Genomic DNA, 27996 nt, shown 5'->3' with positions numbered 1-27996 from the left:
TAAATAACTAAAAATATTTTAAAAAATCAATGCTGGAGGCATCATAATAGCTGACTTCAAAAGCTATAGTAACAAAAACTACATAGTGCTGGTATAAAAATACACATTTAGATCAATGGTACAGAAGAGAAGACACAGAGACAAACCTTCACAGATAGTCATGTGGTCCTTAACAAAGGTGCCAAAAACATGCCCTGGAGAAGACGGCATTTTTAACAAATGGTGTTGGAAAAACTGGATATCCATATGTAGAAGAATGAGACTAGATCCTCATCTGTCCCGCTGTGAAAAAGTCAATGCAAAATGAATCAAAGACCTAGGAATAGAACAGAAACGATGCAACTTCAAGAAGAAAACAGAGTCAACCCTCTTAACATATAGGCACAGGCAATGACTTTTTCAATAGAACCCCTAAAGCTCAGGAATTAATACCCAGAGTTTATAAATGGGATGGCATCAAATTAAAAAGCTTTTGAATAGCAAAGGAGACAATTAAGACTGGGAAGAGAGAATCTACAGAATTGGAGAAAATCTTTGCTACTTACTCTTCTGGCAGAAAATGAATATCCTTAGTATATAAAAAACTCAAAAGGACTGGGGCTGTAACTCAGTGGCAGAGCACTTTCCTTTCATGTGTGAGGCACTGGGTTTGATGCTCAGCACCATATAAAAATAAATAAATAAAATAAAGGTGTTGTGTCCAACTAAAATAAATAAATAAAACCTCCCCACAACAACAACAACAATAAAACCACCAAAACAGCAACAACAACAACAACAACAAACAAAACAAAACCCCAACAACAAATAACACAATAAATGAACTAAATGGACAGTTCTGAAAAGAAGAAATACAAATGTTCAACAAATATATAAAAAAAGTGTTCAACATCATTAGTGATTAGGGAAATGCAAAACAAAACTACTCTGAAGGCTGGGGTTGCAGCTCAGTGCAGGAGCACTTGCCTAGCATGTGTGAGGCATTGGGTTCAATCCTCAGCACCACATTAAAAAAAATAGACAAATAAAATAAAATTAAATTAAAACAATAACAACAAAAAAACTACTCTGAGATTTTATCTAACTCCAGTCAGGATGGTAGTTATCAAGAATACAAACAATGATAAATGCTGGAGAGGATGTGGGGAAAAAGGAACACTTTTACACTGTGGGTGGGACTGTAAATTAGTGCAAACACTATGGAAATCAATGTGGAGATTTCTCAAAAGACTAGGAATGGAACCACCATATGACCCAGCTTTACCACTCCTCAGTATTTATTCTAAAGAATTAAAAGCAACAGAGGCCGAGTTGTGGCTCAGTAGTAGAGCACTTGCCTATGATGCATGAGGCACTGGGTTCAATCTCTGGCACCATACAAAAATAAAAGCAAATATAATAAAAGTATTGTGTCCATCTACAACTAAAAAAATTTTTAAAAAAGAATTAAAGGCGTTATACTACATTGATACGTGCATACCAACATTTATAGCAGTAAAGTCCACAATAGTCAAATTATAGAATCAGACTAGGCATCCATTAGTGGGTGAATGAATAAAAAATTGTGATATATCTATACAATGAAGTTTTATTCAGCCACAAAGAAGAAAGAAATAATGTCATTTGCAGGAAAATGGATGGAACTTGAAAATATCATGTTAAGTAAAATAAGCCATGCTCAGAACGTCAGGAGTCATTTGTTTCCTCTCTTATGTAGAAGCTAGAGAGGAAAAGGGAAGAGAAAGCTGAGTAAGGGATCTAGTGAGAATGGAAGGGAGATCAGGAAAGGTAACAGGGGGAGGGAAGATAGGAAGGAAACAGGAAATACTGGAGAATGATATTGGCCAAATTTCATTGTGATGTTGTGTGCTTGTACCAATATATAACAACAAATCCCACCATTATGTACACTTGTAATGTACCAATAAAAATATAAAACAAAAACCCAGGAAGCTATGGTGGGGGGTTTTGGGGGGGATAGCTCATATCCAAACCACAATACGGAGTAGATCCAAAGCTTTTTTGAAAGAAAAAAAATTGGTCATGGTAACATCATGGAGGATATAGGATGCTCAGTTTTTGGCAAGAATGTATATCAGATTCCTAAATTTCCCCAACACTTTCAACTCTGCCATCTGTATGTCTGGGATATAAGACATAAGTATTTTCCTTCACTCAACAACACAGAAAACTGGCTTTTAGTCACTTGTCACTATGAACTGACTGACTGCAATTCAGCACTTGCCAGAAGTTTGCTTGTGACATCTGATGTGGGGGTGGGGGGTGGGGGTGGGGGTGTGGCAGGGAATAAGGAAAAAATGTAAGAAAAATGTAAAAGATTGTGGGAGTTCTATTTATCCAGGCTTCTAGGGTCTCTAAGTTATTTAGGTGATTAGAAAACAATGTTCTTGGTTGTGTGTGTGTGTGTGTGTGTGTGTGTGTGTGTGTGTGTTTTCTTTGTATTTAAAACAATTCAAAATGAAAAAGTTAAAGAAGCTGTACCTGGAAAGGTGTTTTAGTCAGCTTTTTCACTGCTGTGACTAAAAGATGGACAAGAACAATTTTAGGGGAGGAAAAGTTTATTTAGGAGCTCAGGATTTCAGAGGTCTCAGTCCATAGATGGCAGGCTCCATTCCTCAGGGTCCAAGGTGAGGCTGAACATCATGGCGGAAGAGTGTGGTAGAGGGAAGCAGCTCACATGATGATCCGGAAGCAGAAAGAGAGAGAATGGAAGGCATTATATTACATGGAAATATGCATTCCAACATTTATAGCAGGAAAATCCACAATAGCCAAACTATAGAACCAGACTAGGCATCCATTAGTCTGGTTCTATAATTTTGGATATATATTTGTATCTAGCAAGAAAGATGCTAGGTAAAAATATATAATGTATCTTTCTAGATACAAATATATATCCCAAAGCCACGCCCTAATTCCCACCTCCTCCAGCCACACCCCACCACTTCTGTTACCACTCAGTTAATTCACGGGTTGGGTTAAGGCTCTCACAATCCAATAATTTCTCCTCTGAACCTTCTTGCATTGTCTCACCTGTGAGCTTTTGGGGGACACCTCACATCCAAAACATGACAAAAGGGAACTAGGCATTTGGATTAGTTATAAATCACCTCATAAATTCATATCTGCACTTCTACCCATGAAATTTTTGAACATTTGACACAGGTCTTTTTCATTATCAATATTAACTTATACAAATCAATGAGTTCTGCTGCGACATGTACATGTGTATATCATGCTTTAATCATATCCACCCTCTCTGTCACCCTCTCTTGCCCTACCCTTTGTCCTCCCTCTCCCAGGCCCTCTTCCTCTTCCCTAATAGCCCGTCTTCTACCTTCAGTTGACATAGGTTTAGAGTGAGTGGCCATTGAAGGGAGCACAGAAGAGGATTCCAACCAGAGGAAGGGACATACATATGCAGAGAGATAGAGACAGGAGAGTATTTGGTTCATTATTGGTTGCTCACTTATTTATCCAATAAAAACTATTAACATCTACCATGTGCTCAACACTGACATAAGTACTGGAAATTCAGTAGTGATTCAATAGGCAGACAACTTTCTTGTCTAAATGGAGTTTTCATTTTAGCGAAGGAAGACAAATAATAATAAATAAATGAATGAGTAATATATAAGGAATATTCAGATAATCAGGAGTTGATTTGGTTTTTTTGTGAGGCTTGGAGCTTATACATATTTGGGGTACGCATTTAGAAAATAAAAGCAAAATGATCTTCTGTGGCCAATTTTACAAAATATATGACCATGTGAAATACATCGTTAGAGCCTTTCCCAGGGCCCAGGAAGGAGCTTGAACAAAATGAGATCTGATGTTGATGCTTCATTGGCTTTGTGGGAAATCTGCTCAAGTGTCTTGGTTTGGATTTCTCCAGAGAAAGAACTGGGTAAGGATTGGAGTATAAGTGGTTGATATGGAAAATAACTCCAAAAAAAAAAAAAAAAAAAAACAACACTGGCAGGTGATGAGGAGTGAGGCAGGGAAGGAATGAAGTCAGTGAATGTACCTAGTCCTAAATTGGGGAACTAGAAGATGGCATAGAACAAGACTTAGACTTACAACACTGAAGGACAGGGGAACTAGGGTATATTTGCATAAAACTATCTCTGCTCTGTCAATGGTTGAAGTTTGCTCCGTGGGACATTATTCCCAGGGCACTTCTGGCCTGCAACAGGGCAGAGTGGATGCTAGCCAGCGCTGGAAGTCAGACTAGCATGCACTGTAGTATCAAGAGACAGGAGGCTTGGTGCTGCAGACAGGGCATGGGTGTCATCTGACCATCTGGAGCCACTTATGCCCAATAATTAGCTTTGTGGCATCCTGTCATGAATTCTTCCAGGATGGCCAACTAAAAGTTCTAAAATATAGACTTACAACAGCATGGAGGGAAGCTCATGCAACAACTCTTTCTGCTGCAGTTGTTACTCAAATTGCAACTGATATTCACTTTTTCCTCTTCATCTACTCTGGATTGCTCTCAACCTTGGCTCACCATTCTGCGGGCTAAGGTTGCTTTCCTAATGGAAACTCTGACGTTTTCCTGTGAGGAGTCTGAATCCTTAATTACTGTGTACTTGCCATGTGTGGTTGCTATGTATGGACATGTGAATCCTTGAGTGCCAGACATATTTTTCTTGCCCTGATTATGTAGCAGCAATCTTATTCTCTCATGATCATGAGGGTCCATTACTTCTATCGTACAGCAACTTCACTCTGCCTTCTGATGCAGATGGGAAGTCTCAGATGGCAACGGAAGCTCTTGGTTCACTTACTCAGTTCCTTTGTAGAGTGGCCTCCCAAGGAATCAGGACCCGTGGTCCAGCAGAGTCTAAAATTTCAGGTAAAGGAACTATTTCCACTCTTTGCTTCCAAGATCCCTGTATGCTACTGAACAGTGACAAAGCACTACTTCATGACCATCAGTTCAAAGCAATTTTACCCTTTCAACACAGATGTAAAAGAAATTCTGCAAGGGCACATGCAGGTAGAAACAGGTTGCCTAAAAGGAACAAAACAGACTTAAACCTCTGTGAATGGCTGAAAAAATTGGATCAATGTCAACAATGCTTGTAGACAAGACTGTGAAACTAGAGAATTTTATGCTGGGTCAAATTGTCATTTGTTGGGAAGATTAAAGGAAGAGGTTATCCTAAGTGCAAAAGCTATGATAAAATACTTATACTGAGGAGATATTACCTAGATAATCCTTTTGATAATCCAGTTCAGCAAGAGATAAACAACACAAAGTTTAGAATTTAAGAACACATCCAGAGCACTTCGCCCTACAACAATCTGTTGTCAAGGTCACCTGTCTGGAGGGAATTGTTCCTCCCAGCAAGGAGTTGTTAATGAATGGCCCTTGTGTGGCTCCCCTCCTGCCTTTCTGGGCAGATATGGAAAATAGGGAGAAGTACCCCTGGATGGCTCCTTTCCTGCCTTTGGCCAGGTAAGTAAGATAAGTGGAGGAAGGGACATGAAAAGAAAGGAAACCTAAAATCTTTAAAAGAGGCAAAACACCTCCACACCAGCTCTGGACCCCCTCCTCTCCTTAGGAATCTCTCTTTCTGTCTTTTATACTAAAGTTTTTGCTCTTGAAAAAAAAAGAATTAAGAGATTATGGCATAAAACTAGTTAACTTAGGCTAATAATACCAAGGGCAAACTTTATTGTAAACCCTGAAGAAGCCTACATAAATGGAGAGATATATCATATTTGGAGATGGAGAAACAGTTTCCATGGGTGAGGAGTTCAAGTAAGATTTTGCTAGGTTCTAGCCTCAAGGTGTCCCAAGGCTGAAATCAAGGTTTCAGCCAAGAGCGTGGTCATACCTGGTCCTTGGAGTCTTTACCTAAAGGTCACTGGTTGTTGACAGAATTCAGTTCATTATGGTCACAGGTTGGAGGTCTCTGCTTTCTTGGTAAACTGGGATTCCTTCATATATTGGAGGCTGCCACATGACCCTTTCCCCAATATGGTGATTTGTCCTGTGAGGCCAGCAGGAGAATCTTCCACTCTGAATCTCTCTTTCAGGAAAGGCCCAGTGACTTTGAAGTGCTCATCCAATGAGGCCAGGCCCACCCAGAATAATTTTCCTTTTGATGAATCCAAAGTCAGCTGATGAGGATCCTTAATTACATCTGCAAAATCATATCAGCCACAGGCTATAATATAATCATGGGAACAACTTATCTGTCATAGTTGCCGGTTGAACACTCAAGGGGAGGCAGTCTACAAAGTCTGTACAATAACAGACAGGAATCTCGGGGGCCATCTTAGAATTCTAACTATAATAGATTCCATTATATTCAAGGGATATGTTCCCAAACCCACTGTTTGGATGCCTGAAACCGTGGATTGTACTGAACCTTATAATTTAATGCATTTTCCCAACACACACACACACACACACACACACACACACACACAACTTTTGCACTTTGAGACTACTAGTAAGTAAAATAAAAGCTAGGTAGAGCTACTGTGATAGCTTACAGTCAGCTCTGATAACAGATGCTAATCAAGTAACTACCAGGCAGGGAGTATATAACATGTATATATACATGTATATAACATGAATAGACTAGTTCAAGGGATGCTTCAAAACCTCTGGTGGGACAGAGTGGGATGGTATGAAGTTTCCTCATGATACTCAGAATGGCATGCAATTTAGAACTTATTAATTGTTTATTTCTGGAAATTTTCATTGGACTAGGCTTTGGACTAGGTTTTTGGGTAACCAACCACTAAAATGTGAAACCATAGGTAAGATGTCTACTTATGGTACCACTGCACAATCAACCTGTCTTTTCACTAGCTAACTACATTGTATTTTTTCAGTCAATTCCATCTATACATATATAGTCAAAACTTGAGGAAATTCATTCACAACTTTCTTGTCATTTTTCCCTCTAGGCCCTTTGGAGAAGTATAGCCCTTGAACAGAATAAAGGGCAAGACTAACAGTATTCAGGAAGGAATGGCCTCATGAAGCCACAGATCAGCATAAAGCAAGGAGCTCTGAGCCTTCTTTCCAAGTGGGGGCTAATGGCTGACGCCCAGCACCCAGCCGGAGTCAGAACTTCAGCTTCCCCAGAAGAATAACATTTCATTAGACTTCCTTTTTCAACGATGAATATGTCTTCATTCTCTTGGGGATTTCAGCAATTAGATTTCTGAAGTATTTCATACAAATTCAAATGGCCTTTTAAAATGACTGGAAGGAGGAAGATAAATCGTTCACAGAATTTTTAATGGGAAAAGTCATTTCAGTATTCTTTTGGAGATGTACTTCTGGGCAAAAGTTATTCATTGAAAAACCTTGATGCTATTCAAATATGAACCTGGGGTAAAAGAAGAAAGATTTTTCTGCTTTTGTGTGAGATTGGTATATTCAAGTCACAGCGAGTGATCCATTTATTGTTATACCACAAATGATAGATTATATTAGCTGTTTTTGGTGATTCGTTTTATCATTTATTAACTTAATGAAAATGATTTTTAGAAAAGAGGTTTGATGTTGTAAGTAATATAGTGGTGGTAAGGATGAGGCAGGCCTGTTCATCCTGGGTTAAATGAGAACACCTTAATTTTTATAACTTAAAACATTATCCCTTTATACAAGGATTAGGCTCAATGTCAGGATTCCCATGTTTGCCCAGGATGGTTTGTTAAAGAGGAAGTATTTTTCATTTGGCTGAAAGTAGCAATTTAGAGGAAAAAAAAAGCCTCATGAAATTTTTAGTGACTGAGGAAATGAGTTGGTGGTTTCATGCTTCTAAGAATGTATAAATGAACTAATTGGAAATGAAAGAAATAGCCATAAAATTATTTCTCAATAAAAGAGCATACGAACTGGAGTTGTCAAGAATTTAGAACCTGGTCGAGATGATATATGCGTATTTATTGTATGTATGAAATAATCAATATGCTCCATCTTTTATTCTAATGAATATCAATAAAGATAGAACTGTCAATAACATACCTAACTCCTAGGGAAGCCATGAATTGCTGACTTTTTATGAAAAATAAAAGTCATCAATCAACTACAAAGAAAAGGAAAACATGTTCAACTTTAGATTTTATGATATCATATTCAGAAATGCACATGTCAAAAATGCAGTTTCTTACAGACAGTCTATCTTAAAAACAAATCAAAGAGAGATCCTCTCTGGAGAGATTAAACCTAATTTGAATAGGGTTCACTCAGTAAAGAAATCATATGTGGACACTTCCAGGAATAATGATTTCTTTGATAATTTTTTTTCCCCTAGAACTGGGAATTGAACTCAGGGGCACGTGACCACTGAGCCACATCCCCAGCCCTACTTTGTATTTTATTTAGAGACAGGGTCTCACTGAGTTGCTTAGGGCCTCACTTTTGCTGAGGCTGGCTTTGAACTTGAGATCTTCCTGTCTCAGTCTCCCAAACCATTGGGATTATAGGCGTGACCCGCCGCACCAGATGATTTCTTTGATAATTACTGAAAACAAAGTTATTTTGTTCTGCTTTTGTGGTGCCTGTATCTCTCTCAGTGCTACTAATTCACTACTACCAGATTTCTTTTCTTTTCTTTTTTTTTTTTTTTTTGGTTGGTGTTGGGGTTTGGGATCAGGGCATCTCTGTCACAGACCTATCAGTGCTATCACTGAGCCACATCCTCAGCCCCAGGTTTCTTTCTTTTTTGGGGGGGAGGGGTCCCTGGAGATTATAGGGGATTGAACCCAAGGACACTTACCCATGGAGCCACATCCCCAGCCCTTTTTATTTTTTATTTTAAAACAGGTCTCACTAAATTGATCAGGGCCTCATTAAAGTGTTTAGGCTGACCTTGAACTTGTTATTCTCCTGCCTCAGCCTCTGGAGCTGTTGGAATTACAGGCAAGCACCATTGCATCCGGCTCGTTTTTTAATAGAAGCAGGAAATCCAGGTTTTGTATTTTATATGAGATCTTCTGATTTTTAAATGTGACTCAGGTTTTACAAGAGTGCTTGGGGAATCTGGCCATTGTCAGAATGTGATTATAACCACAGACACTTTGGAGACTGAGACAGGAGAATCACCTGAGACCAGGAGTTTATTACCCAATGTGTTAATCACACATTGGGTAATAAAGAGAAGCTTTATAAACTTTATAAACCTTTGTAAATTCAAATAAAACCTCTTCTAATGGTGATGTGACGAAATTTGAAGTCACAAAGAAAACTAGAAAAAGAAAAGGCTCCTATTGCTTGGAAATTCAAAAACAAAACAAAGACAAACAGAACAAAACATTCTGTCTTAATTCTTGGTTCAAAGAAGAAATGCAATTCAAAAGTGCGTAAAATCTAGAAAACAATTGTATTGAAAGCAGTCCTCATCAGAGCCAGTGGAAACATCTAAATTCATGGTTTAAATATTTATACCATGGGACAAGAAATCATGAATATACATGGACTAACCTCCAGCTGCAGAAGTCAGAGATGCAGTAAAAGAAAACCCCAGTAAGACAAAAGTTAGGAATCTAATGGTCAAAGCAGTGGTTAACAGCAGAGCAAGAAGTAGTAGAAATAATAAGAGTCCAGGTGCCTGTTACTTGAAATGAAGCCAATAAAATAGATGAATTATTCACAACTTGAGTAAAATGTAATAGCATCACCACCCAAAATAAGAAGCAGGACTAATTATGTTCAAGCTTCTGGCTGGGGAAGGCTTAGAAAGCTTCCGGTGCTGAGGACTCTATGTGGCCAGGTGGGGCCCCCACACCCTACACAGAATATTCCCAGCTTGCACCCATGGCTTAGACCTCTCTGCATATGTCAAACCTCTATAGTAAGGTAAGTGACAAGTAAAAAATAACCCTAAAAAGAATATGGTTTCTACATGACTTCTGTGGAAAGAATTATGAACCATATTGCAAGTCCTTTTAAATAAACACAAACATCTGGAATAGATAATATTTTCCTAGAAAGTTTCTCATCAATTCTGAACCCAGAAAAGAAAATTCTAAACAGGCCACTTATTAAAGAGCAAAGTTGGCACGAAATAGCTCCGGTTGTCTTGCTGCCCTCTCCCAACAAAGAGAAATGGAAGATGCATCAGGCGGAGCCAGTTTCAGGGAAACTTCTACCAGATTCTCAGGATAGGCACCTGCAAGGTATATGGACGGCCCGAGTATAGAGGAAGGGGGAGGGCTCTTTGGTAGTGAGCAACTGTGTCGGTAACAACTGTGGTTTGCACAAGGCCTTGCACAAGTGCACACCTCACAGAGGAGACATGTTAGTGCATGTTAGTGTCAGCATGCTAGGAGTGAATGTCATTGGCAAGTTGAAATACATTGTCTTGGTCCATTGGTAGCTGCTATCACAGAACACCAGAGGACAATAATTTATAATAAACAGTTATTTCTGCCACCTACATTTCTGGAGGCTGAGAAGTCCAAGGTCAAGGGACCACATCTGGCAAGGATGAGAAGGGTAAGGGCACCTGAGAGCTGCACTGAGGAGTGGCCAGACTTTGTTAGCAGACAGCCTCTGAGCTGCAGCTGCGGCACAGTTTCGGGCTCCTTCTAGGCTGCTCCTTGGAATCCTGGGGCCTCCTTAGCTAGCCCATGTCTGGGTGGAGAGAGGAGGTTAGCTCTGAGTGCATGTCCTCTGGCTCCTGAGGTCCCTGGCCAGTGGCTGGCCATTGACAGTACCCATTCTCAAGCCTGAAATTACTGGGACTCCTCATATCCACCACTCCCTAACCCTCCCACCCTGATGTGTCCAAGTGTTATTACAGTTCACTTTCCTCCTGGAGGAGGCCTTCAGCTTCTGTATTCTATAGAGGAATCTGAAGTAGCAAAAGAAAGAAAATACTGTGACTGTTCATTCAAAGCAGTGGCAAATTTAGAATATGTTCTTTCCAGTTACTGTGTCCCTTTTTGCCCCAGAGATTTTGGTGTCTCTCCACATTATTCCCAGAATGACTGTGACTCCATGGCTAATCTGCAGACAGAAGTGTTAAGGAAGGGAAAGGGTGATTTTTGCAAGAGGTAGCATGCTGGTGGCCTTGCAGATTCAGGCTGCTGGGATTCCCAGGAAAACAGCCCCCCGTCCTATGTTCCCTAGCAGGAGGAGGGGATTGGGTCTGGGGAACCTTTGAATGGTGCTTTTGGGACCTCTGGGGCCAGGCAAGGTTCTAGGCTCTGTGCTGTCTGTAGGCCTGCAGAGCCCCCTGCACCTGCTGACCCTTGGCCCTGTGTTTTCTCGCAGCTGGAGATGGAGCTGAAGATGCTGAAGTCCCAGCCGGGCTCTGCTGAGTCGAGCTTCCCGTTCTGCAGAGAGGAGGTGGACACACTCAGGTACGCTGTGCTGGGGCTGGGGCTGCTGGCAGTGGGAGTCTACTAGAACCCCTTCCTCCACTGCCTCCTGGATGGCATTTTGTTCCTCAATCACATTCCATCCGCTTGGGTTCCTCTGCAGGGACACTCATCTCCACTGGGCTGGACCTTTTCCAGTATCCTTTTCTTGGCCAGCACTGGCAGACAGCTGGGCCTTGCAGCCTCCCCCATGTTCAGGAGCTCGCAGACACTCTTGTCGGGCATCTGGTAGGACCTGCCTTTGCTGCCAGCAAGGTAAAGCAACAGGCCCATCTTCTTGGCTTGTGAAACTCTAGATGCAGCAAGGAATTTATGAGCAGTGGAATACTGGGAGGTGCAGATGAGGAGAACTGCTTACAGAAGCAGTAGCCCAACCAGATGTGCTTTCTGTTGTCAGCTGGGCACCTTTGTCTATTATTCAGGACGCGCTCACTCGCCCTGAGCTACTGTTTTCCTAGATGCGCTTCCTGCACCTCCGCCATTCAGCACCCCTCACTTCTCTGTAAGCAGAGACCGCGGGCTGAGATTGTTCCCAGATCTTATTTCCTTTCTCCCCAAGACATGTCAGGGTCCTAAAGGAGATCCAGATGTGTGGGTGGGGTGCTGAGCAGCCCCTCCTGACTGTCCCCTGATGCACACTTCAGCCCTACCATTCAGTTTCTAGTCAAAGTGGCAAGTTTCCAGTTCTGGCATCTCTCATGGGAGACAGCAACTGTGGATGCAGAGTGAGTGTGGCTGAGTGGCCATGCCTGGGGAGCCTCCCTTCTGCCCTAAGTGTATGCCATGGACCAAGTGTCTGGCATCCAGGGCTTCTCACCCAGGGAGCTGTTTCTGGTGAGTGAAATGAGAACAGACCTGGGAACCAGGACAGCCCCAGTGAATACCAGGTGGCCCTTGGTGAGGCCACTGGTGCTGGAGTTTTAATGGCCCTCCCTGGGTTGTGCAGCCAAGGCCCAGCAGACTGGGACAAACCCTGGTACCCAGGGCTAAAGTGGCCTCAGCTGTTTCTCCCCTGTGGGTTCCGTTTTCTCGTGGGTAGTGTATGGATGACCCCAGCTTTGCAGGGTTGTTGAGTAAAAGCAAGAAAATATGTGCGCTGCCTCTGGTCCAACCAGGCCCAGAAGTGTTGAGCCAAAAACAGTTATGGTCCCTTCCAGGTTTGAGGTTTCCTCCCTCATTTCTGAAGCATTTCTAATATATGGACGGAGGCCTTATAAATAGCACTTTGGAGACCTGCCAGATCCCAGGCTGTTTGTTTTGCGCTCGTTCCGTCATTCACTCGGTAGACACCGCGTGTGCACCGTGGGCACCGTCAGGGCTCAGCACTGAGGATGATGGAGTGGTGAGCAAGACGCACACTCTCCGTCTTCATCAGTTTTGTGGTTTAATGGGGACTTGGGGGGACATTATTCACAGGCAATCCTGGCTCTGTAATTATGGATGGAGAGGAATGTGGTGGTGCTGTGAGAGAAGGTGTCTGGGGGCAGGGGGCTCCCCTGGGAAATACGTTTGTGTGTGGCCATGGGTTAACCATAGGATGGCAGGGGAGCTGGAGGCCAGGCCTGGGCCCCAGTGAGGGTTTGGTCTTTATTCTCTGAACAATGGGAAGCCATTATGTGTTTGAAAGTAGAAGAGCAACATGATTGAATTTGCAGCAGCCAGCACCACTGGCCTCCAGGGTGGGCAGCTCTCCCCAGCTGAGTGCCAGGCAGCATCTGCTGTGGGACACCCTTCCAAGCTGAAGTGACTGTTCCCAGCCAGAGGAGGGCCGAGCATATCTCCTATACATATACCCCTCAGCTCATGGAGCAGCCCTATCTGTGGTGAAGAGCTCATAACACAGAGGTGTGAGTGGTGGTGGTGGTGTGTGTGTGTGTGTGGGGGTGTTCAATGCAAGAGGCATTTGAATGAGACTGGGAGGCCCCAAAAGATGGCTAGCAGCTTAGGAGTGCATGCCGCCAAGGGCCACAAAGGCAGGAGAGCTCAGCTGGTGTCTGCCATGAGAGGAACAAGGGCCAGGAGCTGGCCGTGGAGGAGGCATCCAGAGAGTGCTGGGCTGATGGAGGCCCCAGGTCAGCTCTCATGGAGGAGGCACCAAGTGCTCAGGAATCAGCATAGTTGGCCCCTCACATGACAGAGTCCTTAATGCCATGCAAGACAGGTATGTCCTGTGGTTGTCCCCCCCCCTTCCACCCCGTGTCCCTGGGAATCCTGTTATCAGGTGATGCAGTGAAGGGATTGGATTTGGGTGTTGGCAGGTGCGCCTCAGGGTGTTAGCCAAGGGGGCAGAGAACAGTCTGCCCCAAGGGCCTGAGGCTGTCAACATGGGCCAGCACTGTGTTACTCAGCTCTCCTGTCACAGACTGGCATCCTGTCTTCTGCCAGGACTCTGGCTGCCCACAGCTCTCATGCTGCGGCTGACAGGAGCATGGCCAGGCGTGGGTGGGGCTTGTGTGGGCTGGAACGCTTTGGGTTTATTTTTTAAACTTCAAGAAAGAGCTTTATTGTTGACATCTTTTGCTCAATGATCAAAGCTTCTTGTCCCCATTGTCTCACTTGGAAAACGCAGCTGTGGAAAGAAGCAGCTTCGTGGCTGGCCACTGGGAGCTGGTCGGCATGTGTCGAGAGGCTTTGGTGGAGTTTTGCACCACAGTTCTGCAGCAGCACTTCTGACTTCCAGCCAAGGAGCAGCTGAGGGTGGAGATGGCTGTCACACAGGTACCTGCATCTGGGTGGCTGCTCCACACTTGGGTCATGTGTGACAGGCAACCCCAGGTGAGCAGGGGCTCTGCGTAGTGCACTCAGCCAGGGAGACAGTGTAAAACCAGGACTCACAGAGCCCAGGTGGCTCCTCTGGCTTCTCAGGGACAGATTCCTGTGCAGGTGGGGGAGTCCTGCTTGGCCAGGGTGCTGACCCGCCTCTCCTTCCACAGACCTGTCTCTCTCTTAAGGTCTGTTTCTTCTACTGGGTGGGCTAGCATCTCTGGCGCTCCCTGCCTCTGCCCAACCCTGCAATGGCACCCCCTGTACCTTCTCACTTTCCTCCCACGACCCCAGCCATCCAGGCTCAGGGCAGGCACATGGGTTGTGCCTCAAGTGTCCCATAGCATCACAGGTAGGCTTGGTGTTCTTGAGATAGCCATATTTGTAGCTCACTTTTGTCCTGAACGAGGAGCATATTGTTGTAGTGAGTTTTCTTCAGACAACATCAGGTAGCCCTCTGGCTGGGAAGTAGTGACAGAGGGGCTGGGGCCAGCTGAACGAGCAGTGTCTCTAGACACCAGAAGCATCTGCCCCAGCTCCCCTGGGGGAGACACCAGTGCTGTCAAGGCCAGAGGGCTTGTCATTGTTTCCCTGCAGCCGCAGAAGAGAGGGGAGACTTAGATGACCCCCTTTGAACAAGGGTCTGTTTCTCCTTTTGATTCTCACTTCTGAGGTTGAAGTGCTTTTCCTTCAGTCCTCTGAAAGTTTCTGAGGAGTGGTTTTTGAAGTGGTTGGTTCAGAGAAAGACAATGGACACGAGGGCCCTGCTGCTGTCAGCCAGCCTTTCCCCGTGACCACAGTCGGCCAGCTGGTCACAGGAGAGCTGGTGGGGGAACGAGGAGGACAGCACTGCCAACCTGGGTACTGGGAATTCATATGTGTGTGCATTCACCTAGGTTACATTTGCTACACACAAGAGAGTAGACATACTTACTTGTTTTGTGTAAGTGACACACATCCCTCACACCACATCATCTCAGCACAGAAAACGGAAGTGTCAGTACAGATTTAAGTAGCAACAGCTGAGGCCCTTTCAAGTGGAACAAATCTGGATTCGTTATTTTCTGCTGTCAAATAGCAGCTCTGGCAAATCCTAAATGTTGTCTGTGGATTTAGCAACTGGGTAGACTTTCAGTGATTCCAGAGGCTCGTGTGTCTGTGCCAATGCCTGTTAGTCACACTCCGGAGCCTCTCCGTCACGGCCACGCTTACTGCCTGCCAGGTCCCACGGATGTGCTGGCTAGGCCCCAGTCCACGTGGGCAACCCCAGGCTTTGGGGGCTGAGGGAGCCCTGCCTGCTGGTGCTGGAGATGTCGGAGGATAGTGTGGTACTCTGCAGTACCCACTGGTACCCTGGAGCCCTGGCTGCACATTTAGGAGTGAGGTTGCAAGCACCTGGCTAGAAACCTGGGATTTGTCCCCGTGGCTTTGCTAGGAGATCCCAGCTGAGGTCTTTCACTTGGTGCCCTCAGAATTATTATTCTTTGGTTTCTTCTCAGCCTGGCATATCTTTGGAGACTTGGGCCTGGCAGATATCAGCCTGTTACCAGCTCCTGGGAGCTGGGTGGGGGATGGTGCTGGAAGCTCAGCATCATGGTGGAACTTTAATGTCCCATTGACCTGGGGGATGGGGTAATCCTGCTGTACCTTAGCAGAGGACTTATCCCCAAGCCCAGAATCACTGTTCTTTGAAGAGGAGGGGCCTGTGGTACTCGGCAAAGATGTGGCATCACTGGCGTGAGGTGAAGCTAGGATGAGGGGTGCCAGTTTTCAAGAATCTTCAACATCCAGTTCAGTTCCTCGGCAGTCCCCTTTCTTCCCAGGTCCAACTCACACCTGCAGACCTAGACACACACAGCCAGCTGGTGGAGGATGCCTTGCAAGATGGAGGAAGGCAGTCCAGTGGGGACCTCAGGACTGGGGACAGTGAGGTGGTAGTCCCCTGAGTTCCCAGAATACCAGCTGTATGTCCTGGACATGGAACCCTCAAAAGGTTGAATGCACAACCAGCCATAGACATAGACCAAAGTCTCCAAAGACGTTCACTCCCCCAGCCACAGGGGTGCCACCTGATAGCGGGTAACCTTGAATATGCCTTTCTGACTTTGGCTGATGCCAGGGAAAGAATTGTTCTCCACCCCACTGCCCCACAGAGCCCCTGCCCAGTGAGTCTACTTCCTACCCCAGCCTTCACAAGTGCCCCTGCCTGGCAGTGTAGCAGGGCTGAGTAGGTGGGCAGGCTGTGTCCCTGACTAGGATTGTCCTACCTTGGTTGAGTCAGGCTGACCAGGTAGCTGAGCTTCTATCCCCATCTGGCACTGGAGAGACAAAGGTGAAGGGGCTCCTTACTGCCCTCATGAACCATGTCTGATGCTAGCAGGCATCTCTGCCATTAGGATGGGAGGCCTTTTTTCTGCAGGCATCCCACTTTGTCAGGTTGGTATCAGCAGGGCCCATGGCAGCCCTGCACCTGCCCTGTTGCGTGTATACACGCCATTCAACAGAACTTCAAAACACAGGAAGCAGAAGCAGATAGAACTGAGGAGAGAAACAGACACTCAAGCATTTACAGAGGACACCCATGCACTGCTGTCCACAGTTGGTGGGGGGCCAACAGAAAAGCAGCAAAGATCTGGAACTGAATGTCACTGTCAGCTAACAGGTATGGTCAGTGTTTGCAAAGCACTATCCATTCTCTCTTAAAGTCCACTTGGCACATTTACCACAGTGGATTTTATCTTGGGTCACAGAACAAACCTTAGCAAAATTAAAGGAATCATATTCATGTACAGTATGTTCTCTGGCTACATTGAGCTCAAAGTAGAGGTCAATAATAGAAAAACAACAGAAAAATCTCCAAACGATCAGAAATGACACAAAATCTCCAAATGTGCTTCTGAATCCTCCACATGTCAAAGAGGAATTCTTAAGAGAAATATACACAACTGAGTGATAATGAAAATACAAAACTTTGTCAGATACAGTGAAACCAGTACTGAGAAGGAAACTTTCAGAGACATTCACATTAGAGAAGAAAAGAAGACTCTTATTTATGTGCTAATTGTGAGAACCTGAGGGAAGAGCAGAAGCAGCTTAGAATAGGCAGAAAGAAATAATGAAGAGCAGAAAGAAATGAAATTGATAAAAAAAAATAGAACGGAGAAAAAATCACTGAACAAAATGCCATTTAAAAAAAATCCATAAAATTGATAAACTGCTAGCAAAACTGACAAGTATTAAGAAGCCACAAGACACACATCATCGGTATCAGGGCTGAAGCAGGGGCTGCCGCTGTGGATCCTGTAGTGTCACAGGGCACGGCAGACGGCTTCATGCTCAGAGACTCATTCACTTGGAAGCAAGAGATCAGTTCTTCAAAAACCTTCAACTACCAAATATGAAGTATGCCAAATATATATACCAAAATATGAAATACATACCAAAAGATATGTACCAAATATATACCAAAAGATGAATAGATTATCTGAATAGTTCTAGGACATTAAAAACCTGAAGCCATTATTAAAATGCTCCCAAGAAAGGTCTCTGCAGGCCCCAGTGGTTTCCCTGGGGAATTCCACTGAACAGCTAGAGAGCTTTTGGTGGCAGGTCACTCAGCCTCGTCCAGGAGACAGAAGAGGAGATGGCCAGGGTGGGGAGGAGTGCCCATGTCTACCAGAGACAGCCGGGTGAGCCTGTTGGCATCTTGCTGGGGGGCAGGAGCCTGAGAGCCCGTGACCTGCAAAAGTCAGGAAGGCAGTGGCAGCTCTGCTAGCTAGCTCTGATGCCCCACTGAGGTGGACACCATCCAGGGAACTGAGTGAAGAGGGCAGCAACCTCCTTGTATTAATCTGCAAGTGCCTATGAATCATAAATATTCCTAAAATGCTGCCTTAAATGAAGGCCTTCACCCCTTCTCCAGCTCCAACCCCCTTCTTCCTGCTTTTAGACATCACCCCCCACCCCAGGGGACACTTCCTAAGGCTTGGTGGCATAAAGCCTCTGAGCTCATCCTCTCCTGGTCAGGGACTCAGCTTTTTGGGGTCACTGCCACTCACTGTCTGCTGTCTGACTTCTAAGGCTTTGTGATGTTGTCTCTGTTATTTTCTTGTCTTCAGCAGTAGGCCTGAGGAAAATGAGAAAGCCTTTACTTTTGATTTTGCAGCATTTTGAGGGAGTGCGCGTTAATGAACCCGTTCAAGTCACTGTCGTAAAGCTCAAGGCTTTGTTTTTCCATTTCTGTATATATTTGAAAAGTGAAGCAGATGATTGAAGGCTGTTTCTCCTCCTTATGTTACAAATTAGCACCTTCTCTGCTTTCTCAGACCTTTTGTGTTGCCATATAGTTTGCTCCACTGTGTGGTCCATTAACCCCTTCTGAGCTTCAGTGACTTCGTGCTCTCAGCTATTCAGGAACCATGGCATCTTCATGGGCAAACTGCTGGCATGTTGGACTTAGGTGCTCTGTCCCTAGAGCCTATCTTTATTTGACTACGGGAGTCTGGTTGCTTCCAGGATTCTGATCATTCTGTTTCTGAAAATGGTGACAACTACTCACTTTAGTAGTAGCTGTCAGTAGCAAAATTGTAATAAGTTGCCTGCTGCCGCTTATTTGGTGCACACCGTGGGCCACATCCCACATGTGCATTCTTGCCTTCTTACACCATCCCAGGACAGTTTCTAAGAAAGATGCTCACTTCATGGAGGCCTGGGTTCCATACAGTGGAGTACATCCATTTTCAAGCGTGGTTTAACCAGCAGTATTAAGAGTTGGGTGGTGGCAATTGTCTGTGAAAGAGCAGGTCTTAAGACACATATCATCTTCTGAACTCTAAAACAATGAGAAAAGCAGCTGGGTGTGATGGTGCACACCTGTAATCCCAGTGACTCAGGAGGCCGAGGCAGGAGGATTGCAAGTTTGAGGCCCTGTCTTAAAAAGAGCTAGGGATGTAGCTCAGTAGTAAAGCACCCCAGGGTTCATCACCAGTACCAAATAAAGAAAGAATGAAAAAAGCCAAATTCAGTCTACCTTTTCCTATCACTACATGCATCCATTTCTGCAGAACATCAGTGATCACTCTCCTCCCAACTCCACCCACACCATGGTCACGCTCTGAGAGGTGTGTACAAGATTATGTGATCACTACACAGTAGGTTTTAGGACATGTCCTAGGATCATCTTAATTTTTTTCAATCGTTATGTAGTAAAGTTACTGTTTTTTAATGGTGAATTTTAATCACCCCATAATCAGAGAACAAAATAATTTCGTTACCTCCCAAGCCCTTGCTCTCCCTTTTGCTCATTCCTTGTGCCTCTTGCTCCGCCCACCACTGCTCTGCTCCCCAGCCCTGCTGTCCTGGGAGACAAATCCTCTGCTGTCACCTCTTGAGGCTTGCGACGTCCACACAGCATCACAGCATCACGTACTTGAGCGTCCTGATTGCCAGTGTGCACAAGTCCACCCTTCTTGATCACTGTGACTTTGCAGGAAGCTTTGGGATCAGATGGCACGCATCTTCAGATTTACTGCTCTTTTCTGGATTGTTTTGCTGCTTCTGACATCTCAATAAGTTTTCCTATCCCTGAACACTAGTGTCTTAAATTTATTTGGGTTTTCTTTTAGCAGTGTTTGTAGTTTTTAGGGTCTGATCTAATATCACATTGGATAAATTAATTCCTGAGCATTTTGTTCTTTTTGATGCCATTGAAAATGGAATTTTCTTAATTTCCTTTTCAGATTGTTCATGGCTAGTGTATGGAAATACAAGTGATTTTTTTTTTTTTTTTTTTTTGCATGTTGACTTTGGATCTTGCAGCTTTGCCAAATTCTTTGATTAACCGGGTTTTCTTCTTTCTTTCTTTCTTTTTTTTTTTTTTTTGCAGATTATGTGTGGTGTTTGTATGGCATCTGTGAATACAACAGTTTACATTCTCTTGTGTGCTGGATGCCTTTTATTTCTTCGTCTTGCCTAATTGCTCCGGCTGTGTTGAATAGAAGTAATAGAAATGGGCCGTTTTGCCTTATTCCTGATCTTAGGGGAAAGCTTGCAGTCTTTCGATGTTGGGATTGATGTCAGCTATGAGGTTTTGGAAAAAAATGCCCTTTATCATGTTGAGGAAGCCCCTCTGTTCCTGTTTGTTTTGTGTGTTTCTTGTGAAGGGGAGATGGATTTAGTCAAGTGCTTTTTCTGCCTCCACTTAGAGGAGACTTTTATTCTATTAATGTTGGGTGTTACACTGGCTGGTTTCCAGATATTGAGACAGCTGTGCACACCTGGTAGCACCCCTTCTAGTTTGCTGAGTTGGGGTTAAGGATTTCATGCCTGTATTCATCAAGGTTGTTGATCTCAGTTTTCTTTAGCTAATCTTTGACTTCAGTGTGAGCATAATGCTGTTCTCAGACCAAATCAGGCAGGGTTCCCTCCTCATGAGCTTTCTGGAAGAGTTTGGGAAGTATGAGTGTTAATTCTTTGGATGTTTGGTAGAACTCAACAGTGAGGCAATCTGGTCCTCTTTTGATTACTGATATAATCTCTGTATTTTTTATGGATTTGTTGATATTTTCTATTTCTTCTTGTGTCAGTTTTGGTAGTTTGTATTTCTTGGACTTCATTTGTGTCTCAGTTATCACATTTGTTTTTATATGTGTTTATGTATTCTCTTATAATCCTTTTGATTTCAGTGAAACCAGTAGTAATGTCCCCTCCCTCATTTCTGAATTTCATAATTTGAATATTCTCTCTTTTTTATTAGTCAATCTGGGAAAGATTTGCCAATTTATTGACCTTTTCAAATCATCAGCTATTGGGTCTATGTATTTCTCTATTGCATTTCTGTCCTTGGTCTTGCTCATCTCCGCTCTGATCATTATTGTTTTTTTCTTTCTGCTGGATTTGAGCTAATTTGCTCTTCTTTTTTCTAGTTTCTTAAAGCCATACTGTTAGATTATTGACTTGAGAGCTTCCTTTTTTAATTTAGGATTTATAGCTGTAAGTTTCCTTCTTGGTTTTGGTCTCCAGGTATTTTCTAATTTCCCTTGTGAGTTCATCTTCAACCCATTGTTGTTTAAGAGTGTTGTTTAATATCCACCTATTTATGAGCTTTTTATTTTCCTTCTGTGATTGATTTCTAATTTCATTGCAGTAATTCCATTACATTAACAATTTTAACTTAAGACTTGTTTCAAGGTTTTATATGTGATCTATTCTGTAGAATATTCCACATGCTCTTAAGAAGAATGGCTATTCTGTTGTTAGGTGTATGTCTTTATGATCTAAGTGATTTATAGTGTTGTTCGTCTCCTTTTCCCCACCTTTTTTTTCATTAAGGATTGGAACCAGAGGTCCTTTACCACCTGAGCCACATGCTCAGTCCTGATTGTTTATTTATTTAGTGGAACTGGGGATTGAACCCAGGGCCTCTTGTATGTGAAACACTTGCTCTACCACTGAACTACATCCTTGGACTTACTTTTCATTTTTTATTTAGAGACAGGGTCTCACTAAATTGCCCAGGTTGGCCTTAAACTTGTGATCCTCCTGCCTCAGTCTCCCAAGTTGCTGGGATTGCAGTCATGTACCACTGGACCAGGCTAGTTCCTTTTCTTTCTTACTGATCTTTCTGACTGATCTGGATATCTTTCATTCCTTTTTATTCCTAAACAATATTGCAGGATTTTTTTTCTTTTTTTTTTTTTTGTGTGTGTATATGTGTGTGGTAAGAACAATTAAAATTTGTCCTTTCAGCAGTCTTTACGTGTGTTTGATACATTTGTTGTTCTTGGCTGTGGTCACCATGGTGTAGAGTAGGTCCCTGAGCTTCCCACGCCTGTGTATCCTTTGATCAGCACCTCCCGTTCATCCCCCAGCCCTGGTAACCACAGTTCTACTTCCAGGGCCTGCTGCCCTGGGTTCAGATTTTTTTTTTTTGTACCAGATTGAACCAATTCATCTGTTGAAGGACACGTGGGTTGGTTCCATAGTTTTGTTATTGTGAACTGAGCTGCTATAAACATTGACGTGGCTGTGTCACTGTAGTATGTTGATTTTACATCCTTTAGATATATACCAAGGAGTGGGAGAGCTGGGTCAAATAGTGGTTCCATTTCTGGTTTTTTGAGGAATCTCTATACTGCTTTCCAGTGCGGTTGCCCCAATTTAGTTCTTTCCATTTCTCAATATGAATAGTCCTGTAGTAAATACGGTTGTGCAGATATCTCTATGGCATACTCATGTCCTTTATTTTGTGCATGGATCCAGTAGTGGGATTTCTGGATCATATGGTAATTCTATTTTTAATTTTTTGAGGAATTTCCATACCTTTGTTCATAATGGCTATACTCATTTATATTCCCACCAACAGTGAATACGGGTTCCCTTTCCTCCTCATCTTTACCAGCAGTTGTTATCTTTTGTCCTTTTGAAAATAGCCATTCCAGCAGGTGTGAGATGATGCTTCTATGAGGTTTTGATTTGCATTTCTCTGATGATTGCTGACAATTGATAATGAGCATTTTCTCATAAACCTGTTGGCCATTCATATGTCTTATTTTGCAGTCTGCAATAGAAACCTTTTTCATTTCTGATATCATGACTTTGTGTCTTTTTTCTTTTTCAGCCTTGTTGGGACTTTACAATTGGATTGGTCTATTTAAAGTACTAGTTTTCAGATTCTTTAATTTTTTTTCCTCTATTGTTTTTCCATTTTCAATTTCATTGATATTTGTTTTATAGTATAGTTTTCCTTCAGCTTGCTTTAGGTTTATTTTTTCCCCCTTTAACTTCCTAAGGTAGGTGCTTGTTTTCTTCCTCCTTTTTGTTTTTGACAGTACTAGGGGTTGTACCCAAATCTTCGCACATGCTGGACAAGTGCTCTACCATTGAGCTACTTCCCAAGCCCTTTTTATTATTTCTTATTTTGAGATAGGGTCTTCCTAAGTTGCTGATGCTGGCCTCAAATTTGCCATCCTCCTGCCTTGGTCTCCAATCCCCCTGGAAATCAGGGTACCTGGTGCAGGTGGTACTTGTGGTCTCCTGTGCAGGGTGCCAAGGCTTTGGGGCCGTGGGGCAGGGAGCATGTTGTTTGGAATCCTTATGTACAGCAGCTGTGTCTCCTGCATGGGTGGATACAGATTTCCTATGTCACAGTCCAGTATGTCACAGTCTACTCTGTAGTTTGCTGCTCTTATCCCCCTCTTTTGTCTCCTGAGCTGTTCTTCCTTACATTGATACCTTGAGGGACCCAGGCTCCTAATGCCCAGCTGCAGGAGCTGCCCCTTCCTTGCAGGCCTGGGCCTTCTTATTGCAGAGGGTGCTTGGAAAGCACAGTGGGGTACCAGGTGTGGGTGCATACAGGCCTTCTCAGCCTGCCCACACCGCTGGTGTCCACACAACATAGACAGTTCTGTCCTTGTGCTGGGTCAGTTTCTCTTTGCTTGGGTCTGCGTGTACCGCATGCAGCTGGCCGTCTCGGAATCCCATCTTGGCACTCGTGCTCAGCGTTGCCGTATATTATTTGTTTCCTCTGTGTTGCCTGAGTCTGCTCACACCTCCTGCTTTCTGCTCAGTTATTTGGGCCACTTTTGGTGTTCCATCTAAATTTCACTGCGATGCCCTGGACTCTTTTCTCTGTTTAACTTTTGTGCTTACTCTGGGGCTCCAGGGAATGCACTGTGCCTCCTGGGTCAACTCTTTCCCATTGCAGTAAACCACAGAAGCTGCACCTCCTCATCAGTACTTCACCCTCATCCTTCAGCGCTCCACACTTAAGCCTGCATTGAAAAACCTCAGCTCTTGATGGCATCTGTCTTGTTTCTAGTCTTAACTCAGTAGGAGACAGCTTATTATATGTAACAGGTGGCCAGGGTCCACAAGGAGGAGGCCAGCTGGGCAGCACAATGAGCTTTTGAACAAGTGTGCATAAGCGTGCAGTTCTGTATCGCTTAGTGACTGAATGTGTTCTGAAAACTGTGTCGTTAGCTCTCTTATCAAGAAGTGAACATCAGGCTGCGTTTATATGAACTGGAAGGCTGTGACATCACAAGGCAATGTGATCTTACAGGACCATCCCAGTGGCTCTATGGCACGTGACTATACTTGTTATGCGTTATTGCTTTTTTGCTCCCTCTCTCTCTGCGAGGTAATAGTTTGCCTGAAAAGGTAGGTTGCAACAGAAAGCACACCCTTTTCAAATGAGCAAACAAATTTGTCTTATGTGGGTCTGCCCTCTGACAGCTGGCTGGGATGGAGTGTGGCCAGCCATTCTATTCAGATATGTCTGTAGCTTCCAGTGTGGCTTAATGACATTTAGCCCTCAAGGCCTTCTGCCTATGCAGCTTCAGAATGCACACTATCCAATTTTAGCATGTCATCCTGAGGGGTCCTTCTCAGCTTCTCCTAAAGTGAGAAGTGCCTCCCTGCAGAAGATCCTTCTTGGAATGGCCCCAGAGGCTGTTTGTGCCACATGCCCATAGAGTCATCATGGGAAACCCTGCGGTACAGCAGCCAGAGTGTCAACCTGAGGCCATCTGCCAGGCCTTCTTCACCAGCCTAGTGATCAGGCCTGCCACATAACCTCACAAGTCTCAGTTTCCCTTTTTAAGCTGGGGAGTGACAGCAATGACCAAATAATGTATGTACTTCACATACGTGAATCTGTAGGTAACTGTCACCTGTGGCACATAGCACATCTCACCCTGCATGTTGTTTCCAGCAAGTCAGGGCTGCCTTGGGCTGCAGCCAGAGTCATCTGTGCTTAGGGCACTAGAGTGAGCAAGGATACCCCCTGACTCCTCGGAAGGGCATTTGGTGGGGTCCATCAGATGAGAGAGGTGCACACCCTCTGACTAATGGCTCTGCTTCTAAAAGCACATCCTGGGTTGGATGCTGTGCTGAGTTTTCACACACATGCACACCATGTGGGCCATCACCACACCTGGGACAGGGAACCCCCAAACATTTCCTCTTGCTGGGTTGTAATCCCTCCCCTCCTCTTTCTCTTTCATACTCCCTGACACCTACTGATCAATTTCGGTCTCTGTAGATTGATTGACATTGTATAAGGTTCTAGCGGAATGAAACCACATGACGTGTTCTTTTCTGTCTGGCTTCTTTCACTCAGCATGTTTACTTTGCATTAGGACCACATGCACAGACAGTGATTGTTTTTGCTGCTGAGTAGTCTTCTGTTGCGTAGATATACAATTTGTTTATACATTCCTCTGTTGATGGACATTAGATTTCTCCCAGTTTTTGCCTACGCCTCTAAAACAGCTTTATATTACAAATAAAGTCCTTGTACAGAAATACTTTCTTTTCTCTAGTGCAAATATCTAATTGTGCAATGACTATGATTATGTGTTTGACCTGGGAAACTGCCTGCCTCTCGTCCACAGCGGTGTAACCTGTCTCCTTCACACTGGCACTGGGTGGTCCAGTTGCTCCTCACCAGCATCTGGTGTGGTAGGTCTTACTTTCAGTCCTTCCGACAGGTGTGTAGCAGTGTCTCATTGTGGCTTTAACGTCCATTTCCCTAATGACTAATGATGTTGGACACCTTTTCATGGTTTATCTATACATCTTCTTGGTAAAGTGTGTGTGTTCAAATCTTCTATTTCATTCTTGATTACTTGTTTTCTTATTGAGTTAGAGTTCTTTATATATTTTGGGTAGAAGTTCTTTGTAAGATACTTATTTTGCTTTTCAAAGAGTTTTTGTTTTTGATGAGGTCCAGTTTTTTCGGTTGTTTTTGCATTTGTTTGTTTTCGTGCTTTGTTTTGTTTTTGGTACTGGGGATTGAACCCGGGATTGCTTTCCACTGAGGTGCATCCCCAGCCCTTTTTATTTTTTGAGATAAGGTCTTGCTAAGTTGTGGAGGGTCTCACTAGGTTGCTGAGGCTGGCCTCAAACTTGAGATCCTCCTGCCTCAGCTTCCCCAGTCACTGGGATTACAGGTGTGTGTCACCATGCATCACTCAGTTTTGTCTTGTTTTGATTTGTATTTTATTTATAAAAATCTACAGAATTTTTCTTCTGTATTAGCAATTTTCAAATTGTTGGTTTTACATATAGGTTTGTTTACATAAAAAATTTTTTAATATTGTACATGATATGTATGGATTTCAGTTTTTATTTTTCCCTTTAGGAAAACACATTTGTTTCAAATGAAAAGACCATTTTTTTTCTACATTGGATTGCCTTCATCTATTTATCAAAAATAGGTTTTGGTGGCTCTGTGGTACAGCATATGCCTAGCATACATGAGGCCATGGGTTTAATTTCTAGTGCTGAAAAACAAAACACAAAAAAAATAGATTGTGTGTGTGTGTGTGTGTGCATGTATTTGTCTCAGGTCAGTGCCACACTATTTTGATGACTTAACTTTAATGTAACTCATTGAAATTAGATAGTCCTCTGCTTTCATTTTCTTTTTGTTTGATTAATCTAAGTTCATTACATTTCTATAGGAATTTTAGAATCAGCTTGTTGATTTGTACAAAGAAACCTGTGAGATTTTGATTGGCATTGATGTGATTCTGTAGATGAATGTCAGAAGAAGTATACTACTAACCACGATGGTTTTCCCAATTGTAAGCAGGGTCTTTCTCTCCAATTCATAGGTGATCGTAGACTCTTGGTAGCACTTGCAGGTGTCAGTGTACATCTTCCATGGCCTGGTCATATTCTCTCTTAGTTTTCATGGATTTGGATGCTGTGTAAGTCATATTTTTCAGATAGCTCTCTGGTACTAGTTTCTGGGGAATTTGAATACAGTCAGAACATACTAGAGCTACTCAATTCCTCCTAAACATATTGAGCCTTTTTTTATGGTTTAGTATGTAATCTAACTTGGAAAATTTTTAGAGAACATTTGATAAGAATGTGTATTCTGCTGTTACAGATGAGTAGGTGTAAATTTTATGAAAGTCAGACTGTTGATAATGTTTTCAAGTGTCTGTTCCCTGATTTGGCTAGTTATGTAGTGACCCTGACTAAGGACGTGTTGATTTCTCCCACTGCCCTGTTGGTTTTGCTCATTTCTTGTGAAGTTGTTTTGTTTGTACTTATGTGCTCCAGATCATATACCCTCTCCTCTCCTTCAGGGATCTTTTCACTTCTGGGAAGCAGCCTACTTGGCAGTAGGTTATACTCTGAAGTGCATTGTCTGCTTGAAGCAGCCTGTTCACTTTCACTTCTTGGTTTCCTAGTGACAGCATTATTTCTTTTTGTGTTTCATATATTAAGTGTGTTGTAGTCAAAAGTCTATAACTGGTGATACCTTTTAATCCAATTTCATGGTCTCTGCCTTTTAGTTGGGGTGGTAGGCGCATTTACATTTAGTACAATTACTGAAATGAGTAGGTTCCATCTTGCCATCTTTTCTTTTTCTTTCTCACTCTTTGTCCCATCTCTTCTTTGTTCCTGTTTTTCTTCCCTTAAAAAAAAATTCAGTGATTCAAAAAAATTTTTTTCACTGTTACTTCAGAGTTATTTCAGAGTTTTAGTGTACATCTCTGACATGGTGCTGTCCAGGTATACAGCATCCAAGTGATGTGATGCTGTATACCTTCACATATTGCATAACCACCACACTGCTGTCATCTTCTCCTTGATGTATGCTACTGTTGTACATTTTACTTCTATTGTCTTAAACTCAGTATGTTTTTGTTAATGATTTAATTTTTTTTTAAAGCTATGAAAACCCCCAATATCTGCCCTGTATCCACTGCTCCTCACTCCTGTGCTTGGATCCTTGTTTTCGTCCACTACCTCCTCCTGCCTGCCCAAGGGCTGCCCTTATCATTTCTTGGAGAGCAGTTTTGCTAGCAAAGAATTCCTCTGTCTTTATATGTT

At 43.3% G+C, this 27996-nt stretch overlaps 1 protein-coding gene and 1 long non-coding RNA gene across 3 annotated transcripts in view; one reads left to right on the top strand and one right to left on the bottom strand.

Annotated features, from left to right (window-relative positions):
• The window catches only part of LOC144369042 (uncharacterized), a 65798-nt gene that overhangs the window by 5584 nt on the left and 32218 nt on the right, over positions 1 to 27996 (top strand). The window contains exon 3 of the mRNA XM_078028116.1: positions 11276 to 11364. Within this exon, the coding sequence (XP_077884242.1) occupies positions 11282 to 11364 (83 nt within the window). The 5' untranslated portion in view covers positions 11276 to 11281. The remainder of the gene's footprint in view (positions 1 to 11275; positions 11365 to 27996) is intronic.
• On the bottom strand, positions 34 to 7525 carry LOC144369043 (uncharacterized). Of its 2 annotated transcripts, none has more exons than XR_013428474.1 (3): positions 5871 to 7525; positions 2503 to 5041; positions 34 to 282 (listed from the first exon to the last, which is right to left on the bottom strand). It is a non-coding gene; the product is annotated as an uncharacterized LOC144369043 (long non-coding RNA). The 2 variants fall into 2 exon arrangements; XR_013428473.1 differs by lacking the exon at positions 34 to 282 and adding an exon at positions 1571 to 1720.

Source organism: Ictidomys tridecemlineatus, chromosome 12 (assembly GCF_052094955.1).
Source record: "Ictidomys tridecemlineatus isolate mIctTri1 chromosome 12, mIctTri1.hap1, whole genome shotgun sequence".
In the NCBI taxonomy this organism is placed as follows: Eukaryota; Metazoa; Chordata; class Mammalia; order Rodentia; family Sciuridae; genus Ictidomys; species Ictidomys tridecemlineatus.
This window is presented reverse-complemented; position numbering and strand designations above follow the sequence as displayed.